This window comes from Eptatretus burgeri, chromosome 12, assembly GCF_056783735.1.
Source record: "Eptatretus burgeri isolate ZD-2024b chromosome 12, Ebu_testis_v1, whole genome shotgun sequence".
NCBI classification, from domain to species: domain Eukaryota; kingdom Metazoa; phylum Chordata; class Myxini; order Myxiniformes; family Myxinidae; genus Eptatretus; species Eptatretus burgeri.
In genome coordinates, this window is record NC_140972.1 from 17,122,224 (window position 1) to 17,149,383 (window position 27,160).

At 44.0% G+C, this 27,160-nt stretch overlaps 1 protein-coding gene across 1 annotated transcript in view; it reads left to right on the forward strand.

Moving 5' to 3' along the window:
• Positions 1 to 27,160, forward strand: part of LOC147015170 (transient receptor potential cation channel subfamily M member 1-like) — a 102,932-nt gene that overhangs the window by 50,623 nt on the left and 25,149 nt on the right. Inside the window, exons 7-16 of the mRNA XM_085849095.1 lie at positions 336 to 460; positions 672 to 843; positions 957 to 1,128; positions 9,901 to 10,024; positions 10,734 to 10,806; positions 13,408 to 13,508; positions 14,042 to 14,203; positions 17,554 to 17,688; positions 21,242 to 21,292; positions 21,430 to 21,570. Coding sequence (XP_085705221.1) covers positions 336 to 460; positions 672 to 843; positions 957 to 1,128; positions 9,901 to 10,024; positions 10,734 to 10,806; positions 13,408 to 13,508; positions 14,042 to 14,203; positions 17,554 to 17,688; positions 21,242 to 21,292; positions 21,430 to 21,570 — 1,256 coding nt within the window. The remainder of the gene's footprint in view (positions 1 to 335; positions 461 to 671; positions 844 to 956; positions 1,129 to 9,900; positions 10,025 to 10,733; positions 10,807 to 13,407; positions 13,509 to 14,041; positions 14,204 to 17,553; positions 17,689 to 21,241; positions 21,293 to 21,429; positions 21,571 to 27,160) is intronic.

The window sequence follows — 27,160 nt, forward strand, 5'->3', positions numbered from 1 at the left end:
ACTAAATTTCATCTGAATCCATCAATAAGTTTTTGAGATATTCTGCTCACAGACAAATAGACATATAGACATGAGGAGCAATGAAATAAAATAAATATGACAATCAAGGATAGCAAAGTGAATTCCAAAATTAATGGTAACACAATTTAGGAATCAAACTCGCAATGAAGTCAAACATGAGAATTCAACTGTATATTGACATTTATGAACAGGAAGAACATGAGAGAAGATAAAGAGGAGAAAAGACAATGCATATGGGTGAGAGTTTGCCATGCTTTTATTGTGAATTATGCAAATATTGTTTTTGATCATTGTAACTGGTTGATTTTTCTCAGGAGTCATTCGTCATGTGGGTGATGCATTGAAAGAACATCACTCAAAAACTAGGGGAAGAATATGCACTGTCGGCATTGCCCCCTGGGGAATTGTAGAGAACAGGGATGACCTCGTTGGCCGAGATGCAAGTCATGTCATTTATTTTCCATTTCCATTTCGACAGATCATCTATTTTGAGCGCTGTTTTAAATCGGATTTTAAGCTCAAAAGCCACTTGAACCATGAGTGGTATTTTGATGCAGATCTGTTGCCTTAATGTAATGACTTGCATGTATTTGCTGTGGGTGTTTCATTCCAGAATGCTGTATAATTTTATTGTATATTCTTGTGCCAAGGTGACACGACCTTATCAAACAATGTCCAACCCTGACAGCGAGTTTGCTGTCCTAAACAGCATGCACTCACACTTTGTCCTTGTGGACGATGGCACTGTTGGGAGGTATGGAGCAGAAGTGAAGTTGAGAAACCACCTAGAAAAGCATATTTCCTCTTGCAAAATCAATCAAAGTAAGTGGCTCTTTGAACTCCCCCCCCCCCAATTAATCCTGAACGTCACTCATGCATCAACTATTTGTCATTATATTCTTTAAATGTACGTGGTATATTTTGTGTGGGCACAGTCAGCAAGGTAGTTCCAGTGGTGGCACTGCTGGTTGAAGGTGATCCCAGTATTCTGGACATCTTGCTTGAGCAGCTTCGAGCTAACCCAGCTGTTCCTTTGGTGGTCTGTGAGGGCAGTGGTGGTATTTCAGATGTTCTTGCCTTTGCACACAAGTACTCAGGAGATGGCAGGTATGCACATTAACCATCATCAGGGAGGGCCTATGTGAGATTGCTGTCAATACACTGAGGCAATTGTCCTCAAGCAGGAGATATATCAGCACACAATGGCCAACTCATTTTGGAAGAAGATATTTAATTTCCAAAAACCTATATGTTGTGATTTTGTGATTTTTGGTGCCCATGTATAATATGGGGGGGGGGGGGGGTCCAGAATCCATCGCCCTCTTCTGGTGCAACATGAGAATGCTAATTATTATTTCAGGTACAACCAGGGTCCAGAGATACTGTATATTGATATACCAGTTATATCAGTATAATTTTTCAAATCAATATACCAATATTGGAAATTTACATATACCGGTATTACAGCATAATGACCTATCTCGATTGCTTCAGGTGTCAAAGATCAATAAGTGCATTTTTCGGTCAAAATGTCTCTTCAAGTCCCCCTACCGGCAAAACGGCTCAACCGATCCAAACAAATTTTTGCACGTGAATACTTCCTGATGAGTAGTACAAATTTGCTCATTTGCATAATGACCTATCTCCACTAGGTCAGCAGTCAAAGTGTCGCAATACTAACAATCCTGCTCGGCGACCCATCACTGCCTACCGGCTTGTTCTTATATTTTTTCCTTATTTCCATCAGTTTTTATTTTATCCACTTTTTTCCTCCACCCTCCTTCTATCCCTCTTAACTATACCCTCCATTTTATGTCTTAAAATAAAAAAAATACAATAAAAAATACCTTTTTGTGACCACGTGACTTCCTGTACCGACTCTTATTCCTCCTCCTGACGATCTACCATCCACGACTTTTGCCAACCCACATTCACCGTACACCTTCACAGTTTTTCTTCAACCTTTCTTTTAACTAATCTTACCTAATCTTAAATAAAATATAAAATTTTTTTTATTATTTTAACCTCTCAAATTACACCTCCTGTAACCACGTTTTTCCACCCCACTCTTCTTCCTGTAACTCGTCGAACTACCGGCTTACTTCTGCGTTTGTCGATCCAAATTCACCAACATTTCCATGATTTTTTTTCAACCTTTCCTTTACCTAATCTTAATCAAAAAATAAAAACAAAAAAAAAGGTCTCTTAAAATGTTACAACTTCCTCTTTCACACGCGTGGTTCTCAGTATTGTATCATAATTCACTACTCTTCTTCAAAAGGCTGTTTTCAATTCGACATTTCCTTCATCCTGTGTCTAAAACGTCCCACTGTTACAAAGTTTCGTTTCTCCATTCTCTTAATTCTCCTTCATTGCATCCCTCACGTAATGGTTTTCATCGCATCTCTGACCTGAAATTTTTATAACTCCCAGTTTGCAATGCATGTCCGTATTCCATCAATCGCCCTTTTTTTCCAACTTCAGTGCCAATTCACCCCTCCTACTTAAATCTACCTCCTCCTCACCCCTCACTTGTTATCCTCTCTCCTTATCCCTCCCATCTTGCCCCTCATCCTGCTACCTCCACTCTCAGCACCTCTTCACTGGTTTTCGCTTCAGTATCAGCTCCTCCTCTGTTGTCCCAAAGTATGTGGTGTTCTAACATTTGCGGGCTCAATTCTAACCTAACTGATATCTCACTCTCTCAATCAGGACACTCATCACCACAACCATGCTCCTTCCTTCCTCTCGGCACACCTCCCCCTCTTCCAAACCCCTCAAGGTTAGGCTTGGTTAGCATTCCCTCCTGCACCTTGTCCATGTCTGCTCTCTTCGTCGCTCCTCCCTCTCAAAGCAACCTTCACACTCTCCCCCCTCCAGGCTTCCCACTCATCCCTCCCTCTCAAAGCTTCCCTCTCACATCTCCCTCTCAAAACTTCCCGTTCACCCCTCCCTCTCAAAACTTCCCGTTCACCCCTCCCTCTCAAAGCTTCCCTCTCAACCCTCCCTCACAAAGCAACCTTCACACTCTTCCCCCTTCAAGCTTCCCTCTCACCCTTCTCAAAAATTTTCCCCTCACCCTTCTAACTCAACTCTCCCACCTCACCCTTCTCCCTCAAATTCCCCCACCCCCTCACATCATTCCCCCTTCTGAAAGTTTTCCCCCCTCACATCCACAAAGGTGCCTCCTTCCCCTTCCCTCTCTCTTCCACCTCATCACTCCACCTCCTCCAATCTTCAACTGCACTCTGCCTCCTCTCTTATTACTGCCCAATGTATGTCAGCCCATCACCACCGAGCCTTTTCTCCTTCTCATCCGGGCTCCGGCCCTCTCCCAAATCTCTTCTGCAATCCCCCTCACTCTTTCAATAACTCTCCTTCCCCCTCCTCCTCCATTGTTCTACTGTCCCCCCTCCTCTCTTCCCCTCCTCCTCCTCCCCTGCACCCAAAACCTCCTCCCCTCCCTCTTCCTTAAGAGTGTGGACCTCAAACATCCGGGGCCTTCACTCAAATATCTTCACATATCTTTCCATACAGGTTGCCACTGACAAACCAGACACAATCTGCTTAACAGAAACTTTCCTCCCCCAAGACGTGTCTGACTCCCAAGTATCTCTCCCTGGTTACTCCCTCCTCCGGTTTGACAGACCTGAGCCTCGTCCTGGTGGAGGAGTTGCTCTCTTCATCAAAGACTGTATTCCTCACTCTCCAAGCACTGCCCTCACTCCCCCACATCCCTAGGAATACCTCTGGCTTCGGCTTCCCCTCCACTCCCACCTCATGTTTGTATGTGTGTTGTACCATCCACCTAACAGTGATGACTCCATTTACATCTCACTCTCTGAAAACATGGACCAACTTCTATCCTCTCATCCGAACTCTCTCTTCCTCATATGTGGCGACTTCAACTGTCATCATGCCAGTTGGCTCTGTGTGGGTACCTCTCTCACCTGTCATGGCACCTCAGCAAAAGACTTCTGTAACTCATTGAGACTGATTCAATATGTCAACCTCCTAACCCGGATCTCAACCAATGCTACTCCATTTCTTCTGGATCTGATTTTGACAAATTTCCTTGAAAATATCTGCTGTTCTTCCTTCGCTCCAATCGGTTCATTTGACCACGTCCTTGTAAAAGTGGACATCTCTCTGGCTGTTATCAGAGAACCACCTCACCGCCGTCGAGTCTGGCATTTCACTCACGCCAACTGGCAGGGACTACAAGCAGCCATCAAACTTCTACACTGGTCTACCATCTCTACTTCCTCTGACATCAACTCGTCCTGGGAATTCTTTCATAAAAACTTGCTCGCTCTCATGCACAGATTTATCCCATCTCGTCTTCAGTTGTCCTACCCTTCCTCCCGCCCTTGGTTCACTGTCGCGTGTGGTGAGGCAGTTGTCCTTAAACAACTTGACTTCGCCTCATGGAAGACTAATCCAACTGAGGGCAATCTCAGTTTCTTCCACAAAGCTCGTAACAAGTGTGTGTCTCCACTCAGGAGAGCCAGAAAACAACATCTTTCCAATCACAAATCTGAACTCTCAAACCTGTCTCCCTCCTCCAAATCATGCTAGTGTCTAGTTAAGTCTGTTTCTGGTGAATGTTCCCTCTCCATCCCCTCCCTCACCTCAAATGGCCGCACAGCTGAAACTGCATGTGAAAAGGCTGAATGCCTAAACTCCGTGTTTGCTTCTAAATTTTGTGTCCCAAACCCATCGCTTTCTGGGCCCACTTTACCCAGTTGCACCTAACTGTTTCATGGACGCTGTGTCCATTTCTCCTGCCAAGGTGGAGAGTTTGCTGTCAAACCTCGACTCAGATTCTGCAACCGGTCCAGACGACATCAGCCCACGTGTCCTAAAAATCTGTTCTGCTGCTCTTGCTCACCCTCTCCCTGTTCTATTCACCCTCTCATTTGCTCAAGGTCATCTGCCATTACCATCTGCTTGGAAATCAGCAAACATTACCGCTCTGTAAAATAGGTGTAAAAGCAGATCCCTGCAACGACAGATCAATCGAACTTCTACCAATCATCAGCAAGGTTATGGAATCCATCATCGCTTCAGACATTAAATCCTTCCTCTTCTCCAATGACTTGATTTCAGATCATCAATTTGGTTTCAGACCAGGTCACTCTACCCTGGATATGCTGCTTCTGCTCTCCCAACAATGGATGGAGATCCTCAATGTCCGACATGAAATCAGAGCCATCTCCCGAGACATATCGCTTACCTTCGATACGGTCTGGCACCCTGCCCTGCTCACCAAACTCTCTTCCTATGTTATCCAAGGCCATCTCCACTCATGGCTCGCAGACTTCCTCTCCTGTTGCAGTCAACGTGTGGCCCTAAATGGAGTTCTTTCATCCCCTCTTCCTGTCCAGGCTGAAGTTCCTCAAGGTAGCGTTCTGGGCCCTGTTCTTTTTCTGGTTTTCATCAATGATCTCTCTGACTCTGGAAAATCCTCTATATCTCTCTACTGATGATTCCACCCTCTGCCGTACCACCTGCCATCCCTCATATCGGCAAGCGGCAGCTTCTTCACTCACTGCAGATCTGAATAAAATCACAACCTGGTCCAACATGTGGAACATGTCTTTCAACCCTGACAAATCTCACACTCTCACTGTGTTGCTCAAAAAGGACCATCTGGTACCCCCCCTCCACACCCCCTTTCTCAGTAATCCTCTTGAAGAAGTACTTGCATTCAAGCTTCTGGGTCTCACTGTCTGCCATGATATTTCCTGAGAAAGCCACATTTCCAAGCTGGCCTCCAAAGCCAGTTGCTGACTGGACATCCTCCGTCATGCAAAGTCCTTCCTTTGGCACACCTGAGCTCCTGGCCACATACATGGCTGTCGTCCACAGCCTGATAGAGTACTGCCCTCCCCTCTGGACTGGTGTGTCCGCCTCTCACCTTTCTCGGTTTCCCGCTGTGGAAACCAAAGCATTTAGGATCATTGGTTTATCCATCCCGTGATGAGGCTGAGTCTTTGGTTCTCTCACTCTCTCTCACCGCAGGCAGGTCAGTGGTCTTTCTGTCTTCTACCGTCTCCGCTCCAGCCTCGCCCCCCCCCCACCCTGCTCTGTCTGAGATATGTCCCTCCTATATTTCCCCAAGGCGCTCAAGGTCCGCCAGCAACCAACCCCCTTCTGGTATAACTACTAAAATCAAGAATCACTGCTCACCTTTACTCTTTCGTTTCTCCTTTTTTCCCGCCTTTGGGCCAAATTCCCACACTCTCTTCAAACCTTCTCTTCCCTCCAGGTCTTCAAAACAGCTGTTCACCACCATCTCTTATCTTCCCCCATCCAAAACCATGATCTTTTCTACCCCCACTAATCCACGCCAAACCGACCTCCTTCAAATTCCCTGCTTTCCTTCCTGAAAGTCCCTGTCATTTTAGGACCTGAAAGTCCCAGTAGTATCCATCTTGTTTATCCTGCGTCCCCTGTAGTGTCCGAGGTGCAGTGAGATACGGAGAGTTGAGAGTGTCGTCGTAACTCTGTTTATTGCGTACTCGGATGCGCACCACTCTGAGCCTCTAGCGGGCGCCAACAGATATATGCATTGCAGACACGTGACTATTATCACAACTCCTCCACGCCCCCTCTCAGCGCTCTATCATCATACACCACATCCCCCACCCCATCCCTCTCCATTCCACAGTTTTCCTCATGTCTCTGTTCCCCACTGTTTTTTCCTTGCCTCTCCTGCCCCTCTTGTCTCCTGCGCCCCTTGTTGTGCGTTTCTGTGTGTTAGCTCTCATACGAGCCTCGACAGCGTATACAAAAAAAATTGAAAAATTGTAAATTCCTTCAAAAATGTTCTCCAGACTCACCAGTCAGAATGCTACCAAATTTGGGTCACAACATTCGGCCAGGGCCCAGATAAGCTGCAGGTCCAGCGGTCCTATTTTTCCATGCTTGCTTCAACAACCTCTTCCACTTTTCAGATGCATTCATGTCAAGGATGTCAAACGCTCGTAGTGTCGGGAGATAATATCCAGATGCCTTCTTGTTGATGTGTTGGCCATTGATTTCTCCACCAAGAGTGAATGTTGTCTTAAACAAACGCTCCCACCGCTGCCACCACGTGTCGATACTGCTTGGATAAATGAGGCAGTCCTCGTCCTGTCGAGTATCAATGTTTTATTAACAAGTTAAAACTCGTGCAGGAGAAACGGGAGCACGTTTCAAGCCGGCCAGAGTGTTGCCAAGTGCCATGTCACCAGAGATCACCCGTGCCAACTTCACGTGGATATTGCTTGTATAAACTTGTGCTCAGCATCACGCATCTCTTCAAAAGTAGTCAAATGATACTTCAGGATTTTTTGCGAAAACCTTTTTTGAAAAATAAAAACAATTTGCATTTGAGTTTATGATGCCATTGTGATCATGGAGACTTTATTTTTTGGTGGTGGTGATTGATGGATGCTGTGCTGCAATCTTTTCTTTGACAAATCATGTCATTATCCATCTTGCGTACGCGGTTATTCCTTGTTTAACACAGTAGCTGCATTCCGATAATTTATGTTAGCTGAAAACGCAAAACACAAAAGTAATTTTCCCATAAGAAACAATGTAATAGGTGGAGGTTGTGTGTCTAAGCGTTCCATCTCCTCCATGATTCCCGACCTGTGAACAACTCACTCTCGTTGCAGTTAATGGCCTAGCACTCTGAAGCACTTGCTTTTGATTTCATCACCATTTGCAAAATCGTTCGTAAGATGGATTCTGTTCGTCCCATCGCTCGGCCAATGTCGACTGCTCATTCGCCTTTCTCATATCGCTCGATCACTTTTAATTTCACCTTTAAAGCCGCTGTCACACCTTGACGTTTTAGCCAGCGTATGGCAACGTATCAACATGTATGTAAAACGCTGGCGTACGCTGAACTATTGATGTTTTTCTTTCAGTTTTTTGGCATACTCATAACAAGTTGGACGTATGCATAACGTATTAGTAATATACACAGAACGTTTTGATAACATATAGATAACTTATACCAACGAATGTTTAGCGTGTTGTCGGCGTTCACAACCTATGCCCAACGATAGTCAAATGTATGCATAGCGCACGGCAGCGTATCGCCGACGATCACGTGGTGTAGCCTATTAAAAGGCTGCCGCTCGACGATTCAAATCATAACCGCACTAGACATCGAAGTGTTAAGGCCCTGTCACACCTTGACGTTTTAGCCAGCGTATGCCGACGTATGAAAAATTTGCCAAATACGCTGGCACACGTTGAATACGTCATGGGTAAGTTTTGTATATGCTAAGAGCACGCTGACGCACGCTGGCATACGTCGTAGTACGCCGAGCACGTCGACAAATTTTAAGCATGCTCAAAATTTTTCGACGTATGCCAGCGTATGACTCACACGTTCCGCATACGCTGGCTATATGTTGTAGGCACGTTATGCGATCGTTGACACATGTCGTCACACGTTACTTCTAAGTTACTCATAAGTCGAAACACATCGAGGTAATGTTTAGCGTACCCGAAACTTATTTCTAACCTATGAGTAACGTGCTTTCAACCTATTAGTAACGTTCTTTGAACCTATGTGTAACGTATCTCCAACACATATTGACGTATGTAAATGTATTTGACATCTTCCGGACGACCACAGAACTTACTGAACATGTTACTAATTTACAGCTGCCGTATAATGGCGTATTGGCAGCGTTTAGGGGAATTGGTATATAAAAATGGCCTTCACAGGAGGAACCCGTCAGTGTTCCAGACTCCATGGTTTTTTTTTTTCTTCGGTATGACGGTGATGTTGACACTTCAATTTCTAGTGCGGTTATAATATAATATAATTAATAGGCTGCCGCTAAACGATTTAAATCATAACCGCACTAGAAATCGAAGTGTCGACATCACCGTCATACCGAAGAAAAAAAATAAAAAATAAAAAAATAAAAATAAAAATAAAAAACATGGAGTCTGGAACACTGACTCGAAACATTACCTCGACGTGTTTCGACTTACGAGTAACGTACAAGTGACGTGTGTCAACGATTGCGTAACGTGCCTACAACACGTTACTCATAGGTTAGAAATAAGTTTCGGGTACGCTATACATTACCTCGACGTGTTTCAACTTATGAGTAACTTACAAGTAACGTGTGTCGACGTGTGTCAACGGTCGCGTAACGTGCCTACAACTTATGGCCAGCGTATGCGGAACATGTGAGTCATACGCTGGCATGCGTCAAAAAATTTTGAGCATGTTAAAATTTGTCGACGAGCTCGGCGTACTACGACGTATGCCAGCGTGCTTTAACGTGCTCTTAACGTATACAAAACTTACCCATAACATATTGGACGTGTGCCAGCGTTTTAGACAAATTTTTGCTACGTCGGCATACGCTGGCTAAAACGTCAAGGTGTGACAGCGGCTTAACAAAAGAGCTTTCTTTTGTTTCTTAGACACAGACGCACTATATATTCACTTGTTCATCCCTTACCAGTTATGGTGTCAAAGGATGCACAAGATATTACGTGATAAGTTTAGTGGAGGTTTCGACATGCGTGTGCGTGCACGCACTACAAAGTGTGTGCGCGCTGATAAAGAACTGGAGGCTGAATGTGTTGCTGCATGTTTGGTATTGGTCTGCGCACGCCCAACATCACAGTAGCCGCGTAATAACCAAAAAAAAAATTCCACGCCACATGAAAAATGGTCAAATTAATTAGCAAGTTAATAACAAAAATGGCATTGTGTGAAAGTGTGTTATGTGAGGAATTACTGTATGGTAGACATGCGGTTACTTAACTCCATTTGATTTGAGGTCTCCGTTATAACCATGTCATGAAATGCTTGTCATGTTTGATATTTCCAAACAATCTTTTTCACTTTAGAGCAGTAAATGAAACACTGAGGGATCAGCTGGTGGTTATAATCCAGAAGACTTTTAATTGCATTCAGCAGCAGGCTGAACACTACTTTAGGGTGCTGATGGAGTGCATGAAAAAGAAAGAGTTGGTAAGTGAGTTTAGATAAACTTAAATGATGCATTTGTCATGATTCTTTGCTCATCCTTTTTCATCAAATCTTGTAGATATTTTCAAGTGTTTGTGTGTGTGTGTGTGTGTGTGTGTGTGTGTGTGTGTGTGTTTGTGTTTTCGTACGTTATTCTTTCATGGCTGAACCGCAGCACCTAGAGGCCACATATTTCGAGTGTCGGTACTTCAGAATTTGGGCAAGGTTTTTAGCCACCACTCGTTAGCCAGCAAGGCCGTTTTGAGGCCACCAAAGGTTAACAAAAGTTAACGACCATGGGGCCAATAACTCCATTACTTCTCAATATCCAACACATCCTGAAGCCAGCACCGGGGAAAAGCTCACCCAGCTGGGCTGCAACAAGTTTCCCTGCTAGTGCAATATAATATTAATACAATAGTTTTGCCTTCCAGCATCCCTTGGACTCCAAGAGCTTGTTTCATTCCACTTCAAGGTTGTTATTGGGTGAAATTATGGTCTTATCTGATGTTAGTTACAGCTATTAAAATGTGGTCAGACAGTTCTGAGGAAGTCATAGCATACTCCTAAACTTTTGCTTTTGGATATATAATTGAAGATATATTTACAATAATTTATTTTCCCATTTGATTGCAGAATTATACACTCACATTTGATACTTAATCATTATTTCTGCACCGGAAATAGTCTACAGATCTTTTGTCTTTTTCAGATCACCGTGTTCAGGATGGGTGCTGAAGGGAAGCAAGACCTTGATCGTGATATTTTAACTGCACTCCTAAAGGGTAACTGGCACTTCATGAGAAAAACCAATAGGTTACCAGATATGCATGTGCAACCTGGAGGGGGAGTTAGGGGCGAGCAGCCCATAAGTACAAGATTAGGACCTACCAACATAACTCGCTTATTGACCTACTCTTGCTGAAACAAATCTTTATATTACGTTCATATGATTATAGAAGGAACAGCTGACTTATCATCACTTTCAAAAGACGATGCCCTTTAAAATGGAGTGTTTCCTTGCACCACCACTCCAACACAGCAGTTTGAGTATAGTTTGAGTCTTCCAGGCATTGATTCTGAAACCAATGCCTGGAAGAGTCAAGAAGGAGGTTTGAAGAAGGAGGGACAGTAGGAAGAGGGTGTATTGTAATTTTTGACTGAATCACTGGGAACACTGAATATATGTTTAGCACAAGTGTCTGCGAGCTACGAAATTTGGTTAGATGTTTAATTGAGGGATGAGCAAGCACCACGGCTTTAATTTTTGTTCTCCATCAGGCTGTGGACGAGTGCAAAGCGCGGAGTGCAAAGTGTGGGAAAGCAATTGGTTCTCTCTGTCTGTGTCTGTCAATCCGATCGAGGAGCTACTCAATATTTTCAATTTAATTTAAGATTTTGAACAGTGTGGAACGTGAATCGGCTTGGTTGCACTTCCAAAGACCTGCAGTTTAGCAGTAGTTTGGCTCTGAATTTCGCAAAATTGTACGGCATTTCATCCCACGCACGCATATGCACATTGTGGTCAAGCAATTGCCTCTGTCTGTCTGTCTGTCTGTCTGACAGTCAAATTAATTTAAAATGATTCCAAATAGGAAAAATTCGTTTTTAGTGACGTCATAAAGGACACAAACAGGCACAAAAAACGAATGCAATGTGTTAAATAAGGTGGTGTAAAGACAGTGCATCCCAAATCTGTAAACGACGGTAAACTTCAAATTCAATGCAATTTTTTAGATCCTCGTGGAGGATCTCAAAATCTTGCTCACGTTGTTGTTCTTGTGGACTTTTTTGTTTCACAGCCTACAGTTTTCATCGAAACTTCCTGAAACTTGGCGTATATATGTAAAAATACCCTGCGGAGACAGTAACCAACTCCGATTTTGAAAATTCCTCCAAGAAAAAAAAGTTATGACGTCAAAATATCTCCGCTAATGGAAATCATCTAAAAAAAATTATCTCCGAAACTTGGCAAGCTTTTTGAATTCTGTTTACAGGAATCGAACAGGGCATGAGCAGAAATGAATCACTGCACATATGATACATCACTATGACGTCATATCAATTTTTATGACGTCATTCCTATTTTTGGACATTTTTTGTTTCACAACCCAGAGTTTTCATCGGATCTTCGTGAAACTTGCCATGTATATGCAGAAAGCCCATGCGCAGGCAGTAACCATCTCCGATTTTGGAAATTCTTCCTCGAAAAAAAGTTGACGTCATAATATCGCCGCTAATGGAAATCGCCTATACCATTATCTCCGAAACTAGGCAAGCTGTTTGAATTTTGTTTGCGGGAATCAAGCCAGGCATTCGCACAGATAATTTATCGCAAACATGATGCATCACAATGACGTCATATTCGTTTTTATGACATCATTAAGAGGACTAGGATCTTAGCTCATTTGAGCTTGTTGTTGTTGTTTGTTGTTTTTTAACCAAAGCCTTTCAAACTTACCTTTTATTTCAATTGAGTTTCATATTTTGAACACTGTAGAACACAAATCGCCTTGTTTGTGCTTTCCAAATCCTTAAGTTTAGCAGTAGTTTAGCAAAATTGTATGCCGTCTTGAGCAATCAAATTATCGCTCATGCTCTCAGGGAGGAGAAACATTGAGATTCAGACAAAATGATGACATCGAGTCATGCAAGGCTTGAACTAACTACGTCCAAATAAAAATTGAGGGGTAATCTTTCCCATGTGCTTATTCTCAAGACTGCATGAGGTGAAATGTTCTATGAACTGTCGAGTTTTGTGATGTTGTTATTACCTCCGTCACCGAAGTTGGACAGAGGTTATGTTTTCACTCCTGTCTGTCTGTCTGTCTTTCTGTGAGCAGGATATCTTGAAAAGTTATGGATGGATTTGGGATAAATTTGGTGGACAGGTTGGGTGTGCAACAAGGCCAAATTGATTTGATTTTAGTGAAGATCTGAATACAGATATGTGAATCTTTTAATTTCTTAAGTAATTCTTCACCGTTGGGAGAAGGGGCCAAAAATGATATATATACCATGATATTTCAAAAAAATTTGGATTGGTTATTACAAAACTTGGTTGATGAGTTGGTTGCATGACAAGAACAAGGTGATTGGAGTTTGGTTGAGGTCCGGATGCAGATCCATCCGGCCTATGAGTGGGATACAAAATGTAAACTTTTCAGCCTGGTGGAGGTATGCGCTCTCCTGAGTGCCGTTCTAGTTTTCCATATGTAGTACTTACCCAATCCATCTCCATCCACTCATTTTAATTTCCTCCATGATATTTCTCTTTTCAGTCCTTCTTTCTACCTCCTTGCGCACTCTATCTAGCCAGAAGATTCACAAAAAAATCTTTATCTCCAATACTCCTGTATCCTCTGATTCTGTATTATTTTTTGCAGGAACTGGTGTTTCCCTTCCTGAACAGCTCAGTTTGGTTCTTTCTTGGAACAGACCAGATATTGCCAGCAGTCACATCTTTTCTGGAAGAGCTTGCCGACCTGTAAGTAAGGATAATAAAAATCACATTCTATGTTTCTACACAATGACTGAGACTCAGCAACTAACTCGCAAATGCATTAAGGAAAACATCATCGAGAAAGTGTAAATGCAAGTGGATAAGAGAATACATAAGTGATCATGGAAAAACTTTTGAAAGTTAAAAAATAAAAATAAAGGTTAAAGCCGATCTCTTAATAATACTTAGGATTAAAGGTGAAAAACAAGATTCCAAAGCAATCGAGTGCCATGTTTTGAGGAAATTGGAAAAAAAAACTCCATTGATTTACTGGTTTAGATTTTTTTTTGTTTGAATATACTTTGAGACAACTTTTGGAAGTATAATTGCAAATACAGTTTCTTTTTATTGATATAATTTTATCAAAATGTATCTCAAAGACCAACAGTTTTATTGAGAAGCAACAGTTCATCAAAACGAACAATAACCTTAAAACTTTCACCTTTAACTTACTTGCATGAGCAGGTGTGGTGCAAGAGTGATACTTGATACTTCCCTGTTCTTGTTTCTCTTCAAAGCCAATTGCAAGCCTTGCTGCAGTGAGAGATCAAAATACCCAAGAGAAAGACAACAGAATCATTTATCACAAGGTAAAAGGAGGGAGATTGAAAGGAAAAGGCAAAGAAAAGAAAAAGGAAGAGGAAGAAATGGACCCGAGAAAGATTGAGATTTTAAATTGGGTATGTTGACATTTTGATGATAATAATGTATGCAAAGCAAATCAACAATGTAAAGGAATATAGTTTAAGCGTTTTTCCCTTTTTTTTTGTTTCAAATGATGTATTTGCCGAGACACAACCTTGGTAACTCCGTCCTCAAAGCTTCTATAATAACTGACTTTAAGGACATACCATTGTACTCATTAAAGCACTTCATACTTTGATAAGAATGCCTGGTGTTGGCTTAATGATTAGGGTGGTGGGCTTGGGATCCTAGTATCTTGAGTTCAAATCACCCTGTCTGTTGAATTAATACCGGGTGGGGTTGACTCTGCCTGGCATCTTTTTGAGGTCGGCAAAATGAGTGCCAGCTTGTTGGTATCCTGTGTCGGAGTGGCGACCCGTCCAGGATTGTGCCCGATAGCCAAGGAGAGTGCTTAGGCAGCACCAACGCTCTTCATAGAGTATGGTTCCAATGGATGGATACTTTGATAAGATGAAGACCACTTTTTGATCACCTAGTTGACCTGTTACTTCAATAACATATTAGGACATTTCGAAGCAAACTAAGATAGTTAGGATTACATCAGACAAATGTGCTGACAACATGGCCTAGAGGTACACACACTCACCTCTGAGCTGTGACATCAAGGCTCGAATCTTGGCCCAGCTATGAACTGTCATCCTGGTGTTTCGCAGGCAGGGCGAGGCATCGATGTATGTGCTGTCCATAGGATGGCTGTTAAACTGGGTGTCCTGTCTGTGAGCATTAATTGGTGGATGTAAAGATCCCACAGTGTCCTTCATGAAGAGTAGGTGAACTATCATGGGCACCCTGGTCAAGTTCCAAATTCCTGCTCTCACCTACAAGGAGCACTGCATCATTTGAACAGCCATGCTGCCGGCAATGATGCAAACCAGCAGCCACATGCTACAGCGTCTTCAGAAAGTATTCACACCCTTTGAGTTTTTCACATTTTGGTATGTTACATATCTAAAATGTATAAAAAGTAGATTTTGTTTTTGTCACCAATCTATACAAATACCGCATAATGACAAAGTGATAACATCTTTTTCGAAATTTTTACAAATTAATTAAAAATGAAAAGCTGAAATGTCTTGCGTCAATAACTATTGAACCCCTTTGCGATGACACTAAATTGAGCTCAGGTGCATCCAATTTCCTTTGATCATCCTTTAGATGTCTCTACAACTTGATTGGAGTCCATCTGTGGCCAATTCAATTGATTGGACATGAGTTAGAAAGAAACATACCTTTCGATATGAGGTCCCACAGTTGACAGTGCATGTCAGAGCAGAAATTCTACCATTAAGTCCAAGGAACTGTCCGTAGAACTCCGAGATAGAATTGTAAAGAGGCATAGATCTGGGAAATGGTATAAAACAATTTCTGGAGTGTTGAAAGTCCCCAAGACCACAGTGACCTCCATCATTATTGGAAATGGAAAGAATACGGAACTACGCAGACTCTTCCTAGAATTGGCCGTCCGACCAAACTGAGCAACCGGGGAAGAAGGACCTTAGTCAAATAGGCGAACAAAACGCAATGACCACAAAGACAAAACTACAGAGTTCTTTCGCTCAGATGGGAGAACCTGCCTGAATGAAAAGTTTCTGCAACACTTTACAAACTGAGGCTTTCTGGGAGAGTGGCCAGACGGAAGCCACACTGCACGCCTGGAGTTTGCAAAAAGGCACGTGAAAGAATGAGAGCACGAGGCGAAAGATTCTGTGATCTTTGGCCTGAAAAAAGAAACTGAACTCTGGTCTGAATGCAAAGCGTAACATGTGGCGGAAACCGAGCACAGCTCATCACCCATCTAACACCATCCCTACCGTGAAGCATGGTGGTGGCAGCATCATGCTATGGGGACACTTTTCAACAGCATGGACTGTGAGTCTTGTAAGGAAAGAGGGAACAATGAATGGAGCCAAATACAGGAAAATCATTGAGGAGAACCTACTGCAGAGTGCTAAAGATCATAGACTGCGGTGCAGATTTACATTCCAACAAGACAATGACCCCAAGCATAGAGCCAAAGCATCACTGGAATGGCTTGAGAACAAGAATGGGAAAGTCCTTGAGTGGTCCAGCCAAAGCCCTGACTTGAATCTCATTGAGAATCTATGGAAAGACTTGAAGATGGCTGTTCACCGAGGCTCCCCATCCAACTTGACAGAGTTTGAGAATCTGCAAGGAAGAATGGGAGAAGATCCCCAAATCCAGATGTGCAAAGCTGATACAGACATCCCCAAGAAGACTTGAAGCTGTAATCGCTGCAGAAAGTGCTTCTACAAAATATTGACTCAGGGGGTTGGATACTTATTGACGCAAAATATTTCAGCTTTACATTTTTAATTGATTTGTAAAAGTTTCTAAAAACATGTTTTCTCTTTGTCATTTGGGGTATTTTGTATTGATTGGTAACAAAAAATTTTTTGAATTTAATCCATTTTCAACACAACAAAATGTGACAAAGTCAAGGGATGTGAATACTTTCTGAAGGCGCTCTACATATTAAACTAGAACGGTTCTCAGTGGAGTGCCTAACTCTGCCAGGCTGAACAGTTTACATTTTGTATCCCACTGATAGGTCAGATCTGGACCCGGACCTGAACCAAAAATTGAATCGGATTATTCTTGTCACCTCACCAACTCACCCACCAAGTTTTATCACAAGTCGTCCACAACTTTAAAAAAATATCATTCCATATATACTTTTTGGCCCAATCTCTCAATGGTGAAGAATCGCTTAAAAAATTAATAAACTGCCGTATCCAGATTTCCGGATCCGGATTCGGATCTTCACCAAAATGGAATCGATTCGTTTTTGTTCACACACCAAAACCTGTCCACCAAGTTTTGTCCGAATCCTTCCCTAACTTTTTGAGATATCGTTTTCACAGACAGACAGACAGACAGACAGACAGACGGGGGTGAAAACATAACTTCCCTTCATCTTCGGTGTTGGAGGTGATGATGAATGATGATTGGGCAAAATAACCGCATGAGCATGAAAAAATTATTTCATTTCTTATGTGATCATAAAACATACCGACTGTGTTCTCCTGTACCCCAAGTGCTATTAACTAGGAAAGATATCGAGTCCTTGAAGTTTTATTTATTTGTTGATTGATTTTATTTTTTTTAATTTTGTAAAATGTATAATACCAAATGGGAAGTGAAATTTCCAATCTTTAAAGAACTTTAAGGCTTTAAAGAACATTATCAGAGTTATACCTACTGTACAAATTGAAACTATCCAGTATATAATGTCTGCCATTGCTGACATCTTAGCTTCTCCAACTGAGATCTCCTGCAATTACATATTTTGCTTTGTTGCATCCAGATAATTTCTCTTGATCAAGCGATGCAAGAGGCACTGCAGATGGACCGTGTGGAGTTTGTGAAATTGCTAATTGAAAATGGTGTGAGCATGCACAAGTTTCTCACATTGCAGCGGCTCGAGGAGCTGTACAACACGGTGAGGAAATTATGTTTATCCTCCAACATCTGCAGGCATAAACACCTGTCTCACCATTCACTTTTCATGTTACGTCTAAAAATGTTGTAATTTTCTAATCGTATGAGTATTTCCTTCTGCCTATTTTCCAGATTCTCATCCACTTGCCCTCTCACTCTGTGTATGCACAACACATGCAAAATCATAACCACACTACCACAACCCATCCTTTTGTGCCCTTTGCATTTGGAGCACTAATTGCCCATCACAGCACCTCACCTACCATGAAAACTGATATGATTATCCAGTCAGTGTTCAAATCCTGCATGAACTGTTAAATTAAATAACAGTTCTTTTGTAGGTAGAACAATGGATGAAATCAATAGGACATTGATTGAGGAATGCAACCATCATGGGAAGCGAGAGGAGGAGAGGAGGAGATTGGGACCTAATCTGTGCAGAGTGTTGGTGCTGATTAAGCAGTCTCCTTGGCTATTGGGCACGATCCTGGACGGGTCACCACTCCGATACAGGATACCAGCATGCTGGCACTCATTTTGCCGACCTCGGAAGGATGACAGGTTGAGTTAACCCCACCTGGTATTAATTCAACAGCTGAGCAGGATTTAAACTCAGGACCCTAGGATCCAAAGCCCACCACCCGAAACATTAAGCCAACACCAGGCATGAAGCGAGAGGAGAAGCTGACATTTCAGGCATTAACCCTTCGTCAGAGCAAAAAATAAAGGTATTAACACCCGGAACCTTAGCTTCTCCTTGCTTCCTTTGGTGGTCAATGGCATACCTCACTCAACATCTTATAAGTTTAATCCACTGTCCAACCTGTCTGTTGACACTGATCACCACAGCCCTTCACCAGCAAGACTAGTTCTTAATTCCTTTCTGGGTTGGCCTATTTGGTGTTTCCATTTGCATATGTCGCTGACGATGCAGGGATCCCATGTTAAAATTCTATCTGCTGCCTGTCTTGATTTGTCCATTATTTATCTGTCATCCTCATTTACATCAAAGTACACAAATATCACTGACTCTCTTTTCCTGCATATGAAATGTATACAAACTCCATGTCACAGAGGTGGCATGGAGTTTAACTACAATAAAGGAGGAATGTGAGCTCTTCGGAAGTCAACTAGCCGATCCCATATCCAGTGGCAAATTGAATCGTGTGCAGTCAAGTATTCCTTTGGAATTAATGGTAGTACTGAATCAAACGTTTGAATCCGTTACTGATCTTTGTTCAATGGGAGTTGAATGGGATCTTAAATGGGAACCTGAAATTTGGATCCCTCTTTATAAAACGTATAGTGTGTTGTGACCCATATTGTAGATTTATTCTAGATTTATGTATTGTTTTTATATTTTAGATTTATTCTGGACAAGCAAGTACCACCTGTCGCTTCCCTGATGGGGATACTAGAGGGGGGAGGGAGAAAAGGAGGGGGGAAGGGGGAGAGAGGAGGGAGGGGGAAGGGGAAGGGAAGACAGTGTGAGGTGAGAGGAAGGGAAGGTAGACGTGCGGTGGAGAGTTCATTACCGCCCAGACGTGTTTGGAGCCAAGCTGGTCGGAGACAAACATCACTTGGACACGTCTGGAGACAAACCCCGTCCAGACATAACCACCATCCGGATATGTCCAGAGACACAGACAGAGAGAGAGAGAGGGGGAGACTGAGAGAGGTGTGGTGGTAGGGTGCTGCACTATATTGGGAGGGGGTAGAGCAAGGTTGGGACACAGAGAGAGGTACGTTTTATGAACAACACACACACACACACGCTTGGCTGATATCGACATTAACCCAAAAACCATGAGTAGCTTTCACCGAAAAACAACATTGCATTTACATAGACATTTCAGGGATATGTTCACAAACATTAATTTTTATAAACAGCTGTGTGTGTGATGGGTGGAAAAAAAATTTGGCTCGGTAATCTTGAAAATACATTAATACAGCAAATGGCTCAGAAATTGGGTGTTATTTCACAGCCACCGGCTCAGGTTGATGGAGCACGAACCACTTGCTCAGGGTAACGAGGCATGAACCACTCACCCAGGGTGACGGAGCATGAACCACTCACCCTGAATGATGTGGCATGGCAAAAGCGTCCACAGAGAGTGAACGATTCGCTCAGAATGGCAGAGTGCGGTACTGCTAAAGACAATGGACTCTCGGCAAATGGCTTAAGCACTCATGTAAACACTCCAATTAAATGGTTGATAAGGAGAGGTTGGCCAGGCTGTCGCTGCATACGATAAAGGATCACTTTAACGTTAAAGCCCGTCTTCACCATGCACGCATCACTAAATGAAATAAAATGAATTGATGAAATAAAATGACTTTATCCACAAAAGAGTTGCAGCTTAATGCAGAATAACCCTGGAGACATCGCAAAGTTCAATCGCCCGTGAAATAAGCATTGCATAAAATCTGCCATTTTGCCTGCTTGTCTGTGCACTTGTAACGTGGTACATCGGTTTGGGGTCCATGCAAATGTTTTAGCTTTTTTAAAAAAACGTCTGGTTTTTTTTAAACCAGATTTGCTTTGATTGCCTGTAGAGCACCTTGCAAAATCTCTGAAAATATAGACATAGATCTGGTAGATGCTATGGATAGGCAGTCCCTCTGGGGTATAGGGCGCGAGGTCTAGCAGTGAATGCATTAAATCATACAGCTCAATGAAGTTGGTTAATTTTGTTACGTTTCGAAATTCTTTGTTCACTCAATGTAATTCTCCAAACGGTAGAAAAAGATAAGTTGAATGCTTTGGAAATTTCACATTTTCTTGTGTATATATGAAGGAAGGAAGCATCGCCTTGCTTGTTAAAAGCAAATACCTATATCGGCTTAATTATAAGACTCGTTATTTCGTTAAATTATCACATTTCACAACAGATTTAGACAATTATTTAGTCAGGACATTATCCGATCCTCATAAACCGAAATAATATTTCGATGTGAGAGTCGATTGTGGAAAATCGTATCGTATCACATAATGCATGAAATCACTCCAAGCTCATAATTTGAAAACTTATAGTACTTACAACAGTGACGTATACAGCGATTCATAGGTATTATGAACAGGTGTTCGATAATATGAGTGAGGAAAGTGAAAAATAATAATGTATCGTTTAGAAATCGTTGCGGCCTGTTCCAAGTCAGGGCATGGTTGTGCAGGCCAAAAAACATGGCGGCTTCAGACCCCAATGAGGTTACCCAGAAACGCCTTAAGACCCCAGAGAGTGAGGTGGCCAAGATAATGCTGTTAATTATCTTCAAAAGGGGTGTTTAATTCACCCAAACACCCAATTTTCACTCTTGCACTTTCTTGGAGTTTTCTTCATATGCATGCAAAGTTTCAGGCTGCTCGGTTTCATGGTTTTGGAGTTATGGAGGAGACACACACACATACACATATTGCCTTTTATTAGTAGAGATAGAGAAATTAACGAATGAGAAAATGAATGAATTTTATTGTATGCACCACCAGAGAAATATTGTCAATGTAACATTTTTTGGGGGTGAAAGTATCTTTATCTTTTGTTTTGGTTTTCCAGAAACAAGGCCCTGTGAACACACTTCATCAGCTGGTTCACGATGTCAAAAAGGTGCAACCATCTCCTCCTGCGTCTGCTTCATCTTCAGTTTGTCATGTGTTATGATCTTCACAACCAGCTGTCTCTCAATCTTCGTTGTTCTGTAAATTACATGCTTACCCCAAAATACTATCATTCTGTCATCACAGAACAGCATAGCTCCTGACTACCACATCAGCCTCATTGACATTGGCCTGGTGTTAGAGTACCTTATGGGAGGTGCATACCGCAGCCACTATACACGCAAACGCTTCCGCGTTCTTTACAACAATCTCTTTGGAGTCAAACGAGTGAGTTTGAAGTATTATTTTTAATATCTTTTCTTTCATCACGTGTCTCAACAAAAAGTCATCTTTTTTTTTTAAAGCTGTTTGCTATTGCTGCAAAATTAAAAAAAAAATTCCTGCTTCCTAGCCAACGCCATGTCAACTCGTCGTCATTACCCAGGCCGAAGGACATGGTATTGTGTTTGGGTCCGTTTGTTTGTCTGTCTGTTTGTTTGTTTGTCTGCACAGAGCTTTAGTGTTTTTCTCCGCAACCACTTGTCGGATTGAGAAGATATTTTCACCATATGTTTCCGCATATGAGAAGAGAAGACCAGGTGCTGCAACTCACGTAAAGTGTTTTAATGATAATTATGACACCAGAGGTCACGTGGTGCGGCAGCCATGTTAGAAAAATGTAAAAACTTTGGACCTCTGTATCTCCGAAACCGCACCAAGGAGAAAATTGAAGCTCGGTATGTGGCAAGCACTCCTCATGGGAAATGAGTGTGATTTTTTTTAATGACATCATAGATGCCTTCATTGTGACGTCATAATTGCATATGTAGAATGCTACTTCTGATCAGTATGAAAAATTTCTGGGGATAAAATGGTCCACATAAAAAAAATTGATGATGTCATCGGTGACGTAATTCGGCAGTCATATTCTTTCATAAAGAACACCTCCAAAAATCTTCTTCTCTGAAGTGGCTGAACAGATCGAGGCAAAACTTTACACATATGACCGTCTCTCCATGAAGAACAAAAGTGTGGTATAGCCTGCGGGCATGCAGGGCGGGGCATGATGATGGGAGGAGTGGTCGTCGTGGTCATCGTGTCTGCCAGGAATATAAGGAGTGCGCGCCGCCTGAGGCGTTGTAGTGATGCCGTAGTCGCCCGGCTTGTGAGTGTGCTGAGAGCTGCGGGCAAAGTACGCCCGCGCTCGCGCTTGTGCAACACAGCCCGGCTCGACTGTTCCCCCGCTCGTGTCTGCCTGCTAAGCATCTTCTACACGACACTACAGTTGGCTGACGAGGATCTTCGGATCGGCGTGTGCAGGGTGGTGGCTGGGTTTGGAGTGGCAGCGAGTAACTCAGCGCACCTTGCGCGGTTCGAGGTTCCGGAGGAGTACGCATCGCGAAGAGCGTGTCGCAGGTTCGCTCGCGCGCGCACAGGCTACTGAGCCAGGAGGCTCGCCAGCGCGGTCCAGCTCAAGCATGGCAGGTCGGTGCACGGCGCACGAACGCGTGCCCGCCTTCGTCGGAATCGACTTCGGCCACGTCGAGTGGGCAACGGCCGCGCTCAGTGTTCGTTTTATTGAGGCACGACAAATCGGGGGAATGATTTCTGCAAAGCCACGGCTAAAGAACGAGGACACGTGGTTCGGCTCGAACGCGGCGTTGGACGTCGCGCAAGCTCTGAAGAATGTCCGGGGTCTCGATGGTCGGGGCGCAGCAGATGGTCCGGGGGTCAGCGCGATGTGCCAGGCGCGTACGGCCGCGCGCACGGTCTGCGGCGCGGGTCGTGGGCGAGCGTTGCAATGCAATCACTCGGACGGCGGTCTGAGCACTCGAGGACGTCTACGTTGTGTGTACCGAGAGTCATCGCCCATCATTACAGTCATAGATGGCGGTGTGCGAAGCGGTCCTTCCGTCCCGGGTCAAGACCTACTGCCGGCATGGTGTTCGGTGCATGGCGTGCACGCTAACGCCCCGGGTCGAGTTTGGCGTCCGGGGCACGGAGATTCCAGCGACCCGGAGCGGGAGATGCTGCCGGTGTTAGACCTGTTTCCAATTGATCCGGAGATGACAAGATCAGTGGCAGGGGAGGTTGAGGTGACTGGGGCACTGATGCTGCCAATGTTGAGCCTGGTTTCAGTTGGTCCTACGGTGACAGGACCGATGCCAGTGAATGTCGAAGTGATCGGGGCACTGATCGGGTGTCGAATTGAGTCCACTCGTGCTGCCCTCGCATCGCGCGCGTACACCGGCGAAGCGATTGCGCCGCTTGCAGCGCCCGACGTCTCGGTGCTTTACCGGGGGCGAAGCGCCCTACTCACGGTGTTTGTGGTGCGAGGGGAGGGGCCCGTCCTTTTGGGTCGGGACTGGCTGGCGCACCTCGGGCTGGATCTCCAGTTCGTACCTCCAGGTGTGCCGGTGCTCTCTTCGATGCTTTCGTCGAGTACCGAGGGCGAGGTTCTGGCGGCGGGAGCCGCGTCGATGCAACGGGAGCGGCCGTTCGTTGCTGCCTGCAACGGCGGTGTGCGGTTCGGGAGCAGCAGGAGCCGTGCCAGCTCTCGCGATGAGCTCTCGCGCGTCGGCTGCGTGCATGGTGCGAGGTGCGCCGGTGTTGTTCGAGCAGCTTCAACGGGTTGCGGTGAGCCCGTGGCATTAAAGGAAGTCGCGAGTCACAACATCGAGGCAACAACCAAGAGGCGGACTCGTGATGTGAGTTGTGGGTTGCTGTTCATTGCATATTTGTTTTTCTTTGCTCGAGTGATGCGGTTTAACGTTGTTGAAATAAATGCCAGCAGTTCCCGTGTGAGAGTGGGTTTGGCGGAGATCAATCGATGGGATTTGTATTATGATCAATGTGATGTGGGGGCTTTGGGAGCGGTGGGGGCGAATAAAGAGGGTTTATTGGCCTCCAGTTGCCCCAGGCCACGGGTAGTTGTTTTGTCAGGTGCTGGGATTTTATCAAAAGAACACGCTGTACGGAAAAATGAGTTTGCAATGGTTCAAATGTTATTCCTATTGATTTATGACGAGCCTATGGTTGGAGTATGCTTTGAATGGAGTTGCGACCGTCTAACGGCCGTGGGGGTCTCGGAGATCGACTCGGAGCCGGGACTCGTGCGCTGGTCGGCGTTACCCCCACCTCTGCTTTCAGCAAGGTCGGACGTGCCTGGCGCCTGGGGCGCGGCTCTCTGGGTTCGCTCAAGGCCGTTTTGGCCATGCGGTGGAATCTCAACTGATTGTGGTGCGTGGGTTGTTGTGGAGTGTTTGTTGCTTCCAGCCAAGGGCGCTGTTCAGCGCCCCCACCAAGGTCAGTCGGGTCTGGCGGTGGCGCCGCGGGTTCCAGACAGCGGGGGTCCGGCCTCGGAAGGTTTATCTGTTTCAGGTCTGGCTGGGGAAGAGGTGCCGCCTTATGGGCCGGAGGCGTTTGATGGTACCGGGGGAGGTCACCGCGACCTCGCCAAGGGCCATGTAAGCATGAGCCGCCTGGGGGCGTTTTTGCTGCGTAGTGCTGCTGTGCTTCTCCAGTAGCTCGCTTCACACGTTGTATGATGTGATGTGCTTTTATACTTCGCTGTTTTCTTTTTTGTACCTTGTCTACTGTTATACCGTAGTACTTCGTGCTGTTTATGCTTATTATGATGGTGATCATTTAATAATCATAGTTTTAGGAGGGAGGAGTGTGGTATAGCCTGCGGGCATGCAGGGCGGGGCATGATGATGGGAGGAGTGGTCGTCGTGGTCATCGTGCCTGCCAGGAATATAAGGAGTGCGCGCCGCCTGAGGCGTTGTAGTGATGCCGTAGTCGCCCGGCTTGTGAGTGTGCTGAGTACGTAATAAAGGAGAGCTGCGGGCAAAGTACGCCCGCGCTCGCGCTTGTGCAACACAGCCCGGCTCGACTGTTCCCCTGCTCGTGTCTGCCTGCTAAGCATCTTCTACACGACACTACAAAAAGGTTCACACATGTGACGTCATAGGTCACATGGTTTGGCAGCCATATTGGATTTACCCCAAAACCTATAAAAAGAATCTTCTCCAGAACGGTTCGACAAATCGAGGGGAAACTTCACACAAATCTTCCACCAATCCATGGGTGTAGAAGTTTGTTCAGTAATATTTGATAGGTAACATGGTTTGGTAGCGATATTGGATTGAAGAAAAATATTAAATAATGTTTTCTCTGGAACCGCTTCATCAATCGATGTGAAACTTCACATTTATGACCGAGACGTGATGGGGGAATACATGTTTTAAATTTCAACTTGATCGGACGCATGATCTGGCAGCCAGAATTATTTAATTTTTTCATATGGGTTATTTTTTTTTTTGATTTTTTTTTTGAATGAGGCTCACTTGGCTGTGTGTGCCTGGATGGGTTTGAGGGTAGAGAAGTAGCAGCTGAAATGTGAGTTCTTTCCAGGTTCTTCCTGATGACTTCACTTTTGCTTTTTGCTTGTTTGGGTTCCTTCTGATGACTCCAACACAGGACTGTACCGATTTGGTCTTCCATTTGATTAATTGATTGATTTTTTTTTAATAGAGTGTTGAGGCTCATATGACAGCCAACACACAGAATGTACAAGGGGAGCAGGAGACACGAGGGGTGGGAGAGGGAAGGAAAAAAACAATGGGGAACAGGGACATGAGGAAATCTGTGGAAGAGAGAAGGATGGGGCAGGGTACACAGGGTAAACAGATGGACACTACAGGGACTTTCAGGAAGGAAAGCAGGGAATTTGAAGGAGGTGGGTTTGGGGTGGATTAACAGGGGTAGAAAAGATCTTGGTTTTGGATGGGGGGAGATAAGCGGTGGTGGTGAACAGCTGTTTTGAAGACCTGGAGGGAAGAGTGGGATTGAAGAGAGTGTGGAAGTTTGTTCCAAAGGTGGGAAAAAGGAGATATGAAAGAGTGAAGGTGAGCAGTGATTCGAGATTTTGGTAGTTTTACCAGAATGGGGTTGCTGTTGGACTTTGAGCGCCCTGCGGAAATATGGGGAGTCATATCACAGACAGAGCAAAAAAGGAGGGGAGGGCAAGGCCAGACAGGAGATGGTAGAACACAGAAAGACCACCAACCTGCCTGCAGTGAGAGTGAGAAACCCAAAGACTTAGCCTCATCGTGGGAGATACCAAAGCATTTGAATTTAACTTATTTTTAATCCCATTCTAAATTCAATTGAATAATATATAATAATAATAATAATAATAATAATAAAAAGAAGTCATGAGTCAGGGTCAGGTGTCCAATCAAAGCGGGGTTGCATCAAAGCAGGACGTCTTGGTACCCGGTCATCACTGCTAGCAGTTATAAAGTGGCAGTTCTAATTATGTCTCATTAATTTCATAACATAGCAGTACACAAACGCTACATAAATACACCACACAAAAGAAGTCCTGGCGAGGGTCTGCAATCTCTGATTGTTCTTTTTCTTGTTTGTTTTTGTTTCCTTAGACATAAACTACAGCAGACAAAAGTATCACATTAAGATCAATGGTGATAAGAGAGAGGGAAACTAAGGGATTTTCTCTTCTGTTCCCAATGTTGTGCCTAACAGTTTGCTGTACGAGTTAGAAAGAATCACTGAATATCTCGAAAAATAGGAAAGGGAAAATGGAGTAAGGAGATGGTAGAAAATGATCAACAGAAGTGTTGAAAATTATCAAAACAAATATAACTAGAACTGCCACTTTATAACTGCTGGCAGTGATGACCAGGTACCAAGACGTCCAGCTTTGATACAACCCTGCTTTGGTACAACACGGGATTGATGCGTTACGGACAGAGTAACATGCCACATTCAATCTATTTATTATGTACACAGTTATCTCTTTTTCCTGAATACATAGTCGGTATCATTTGAATTGGTGTTTAAATAACCGAGG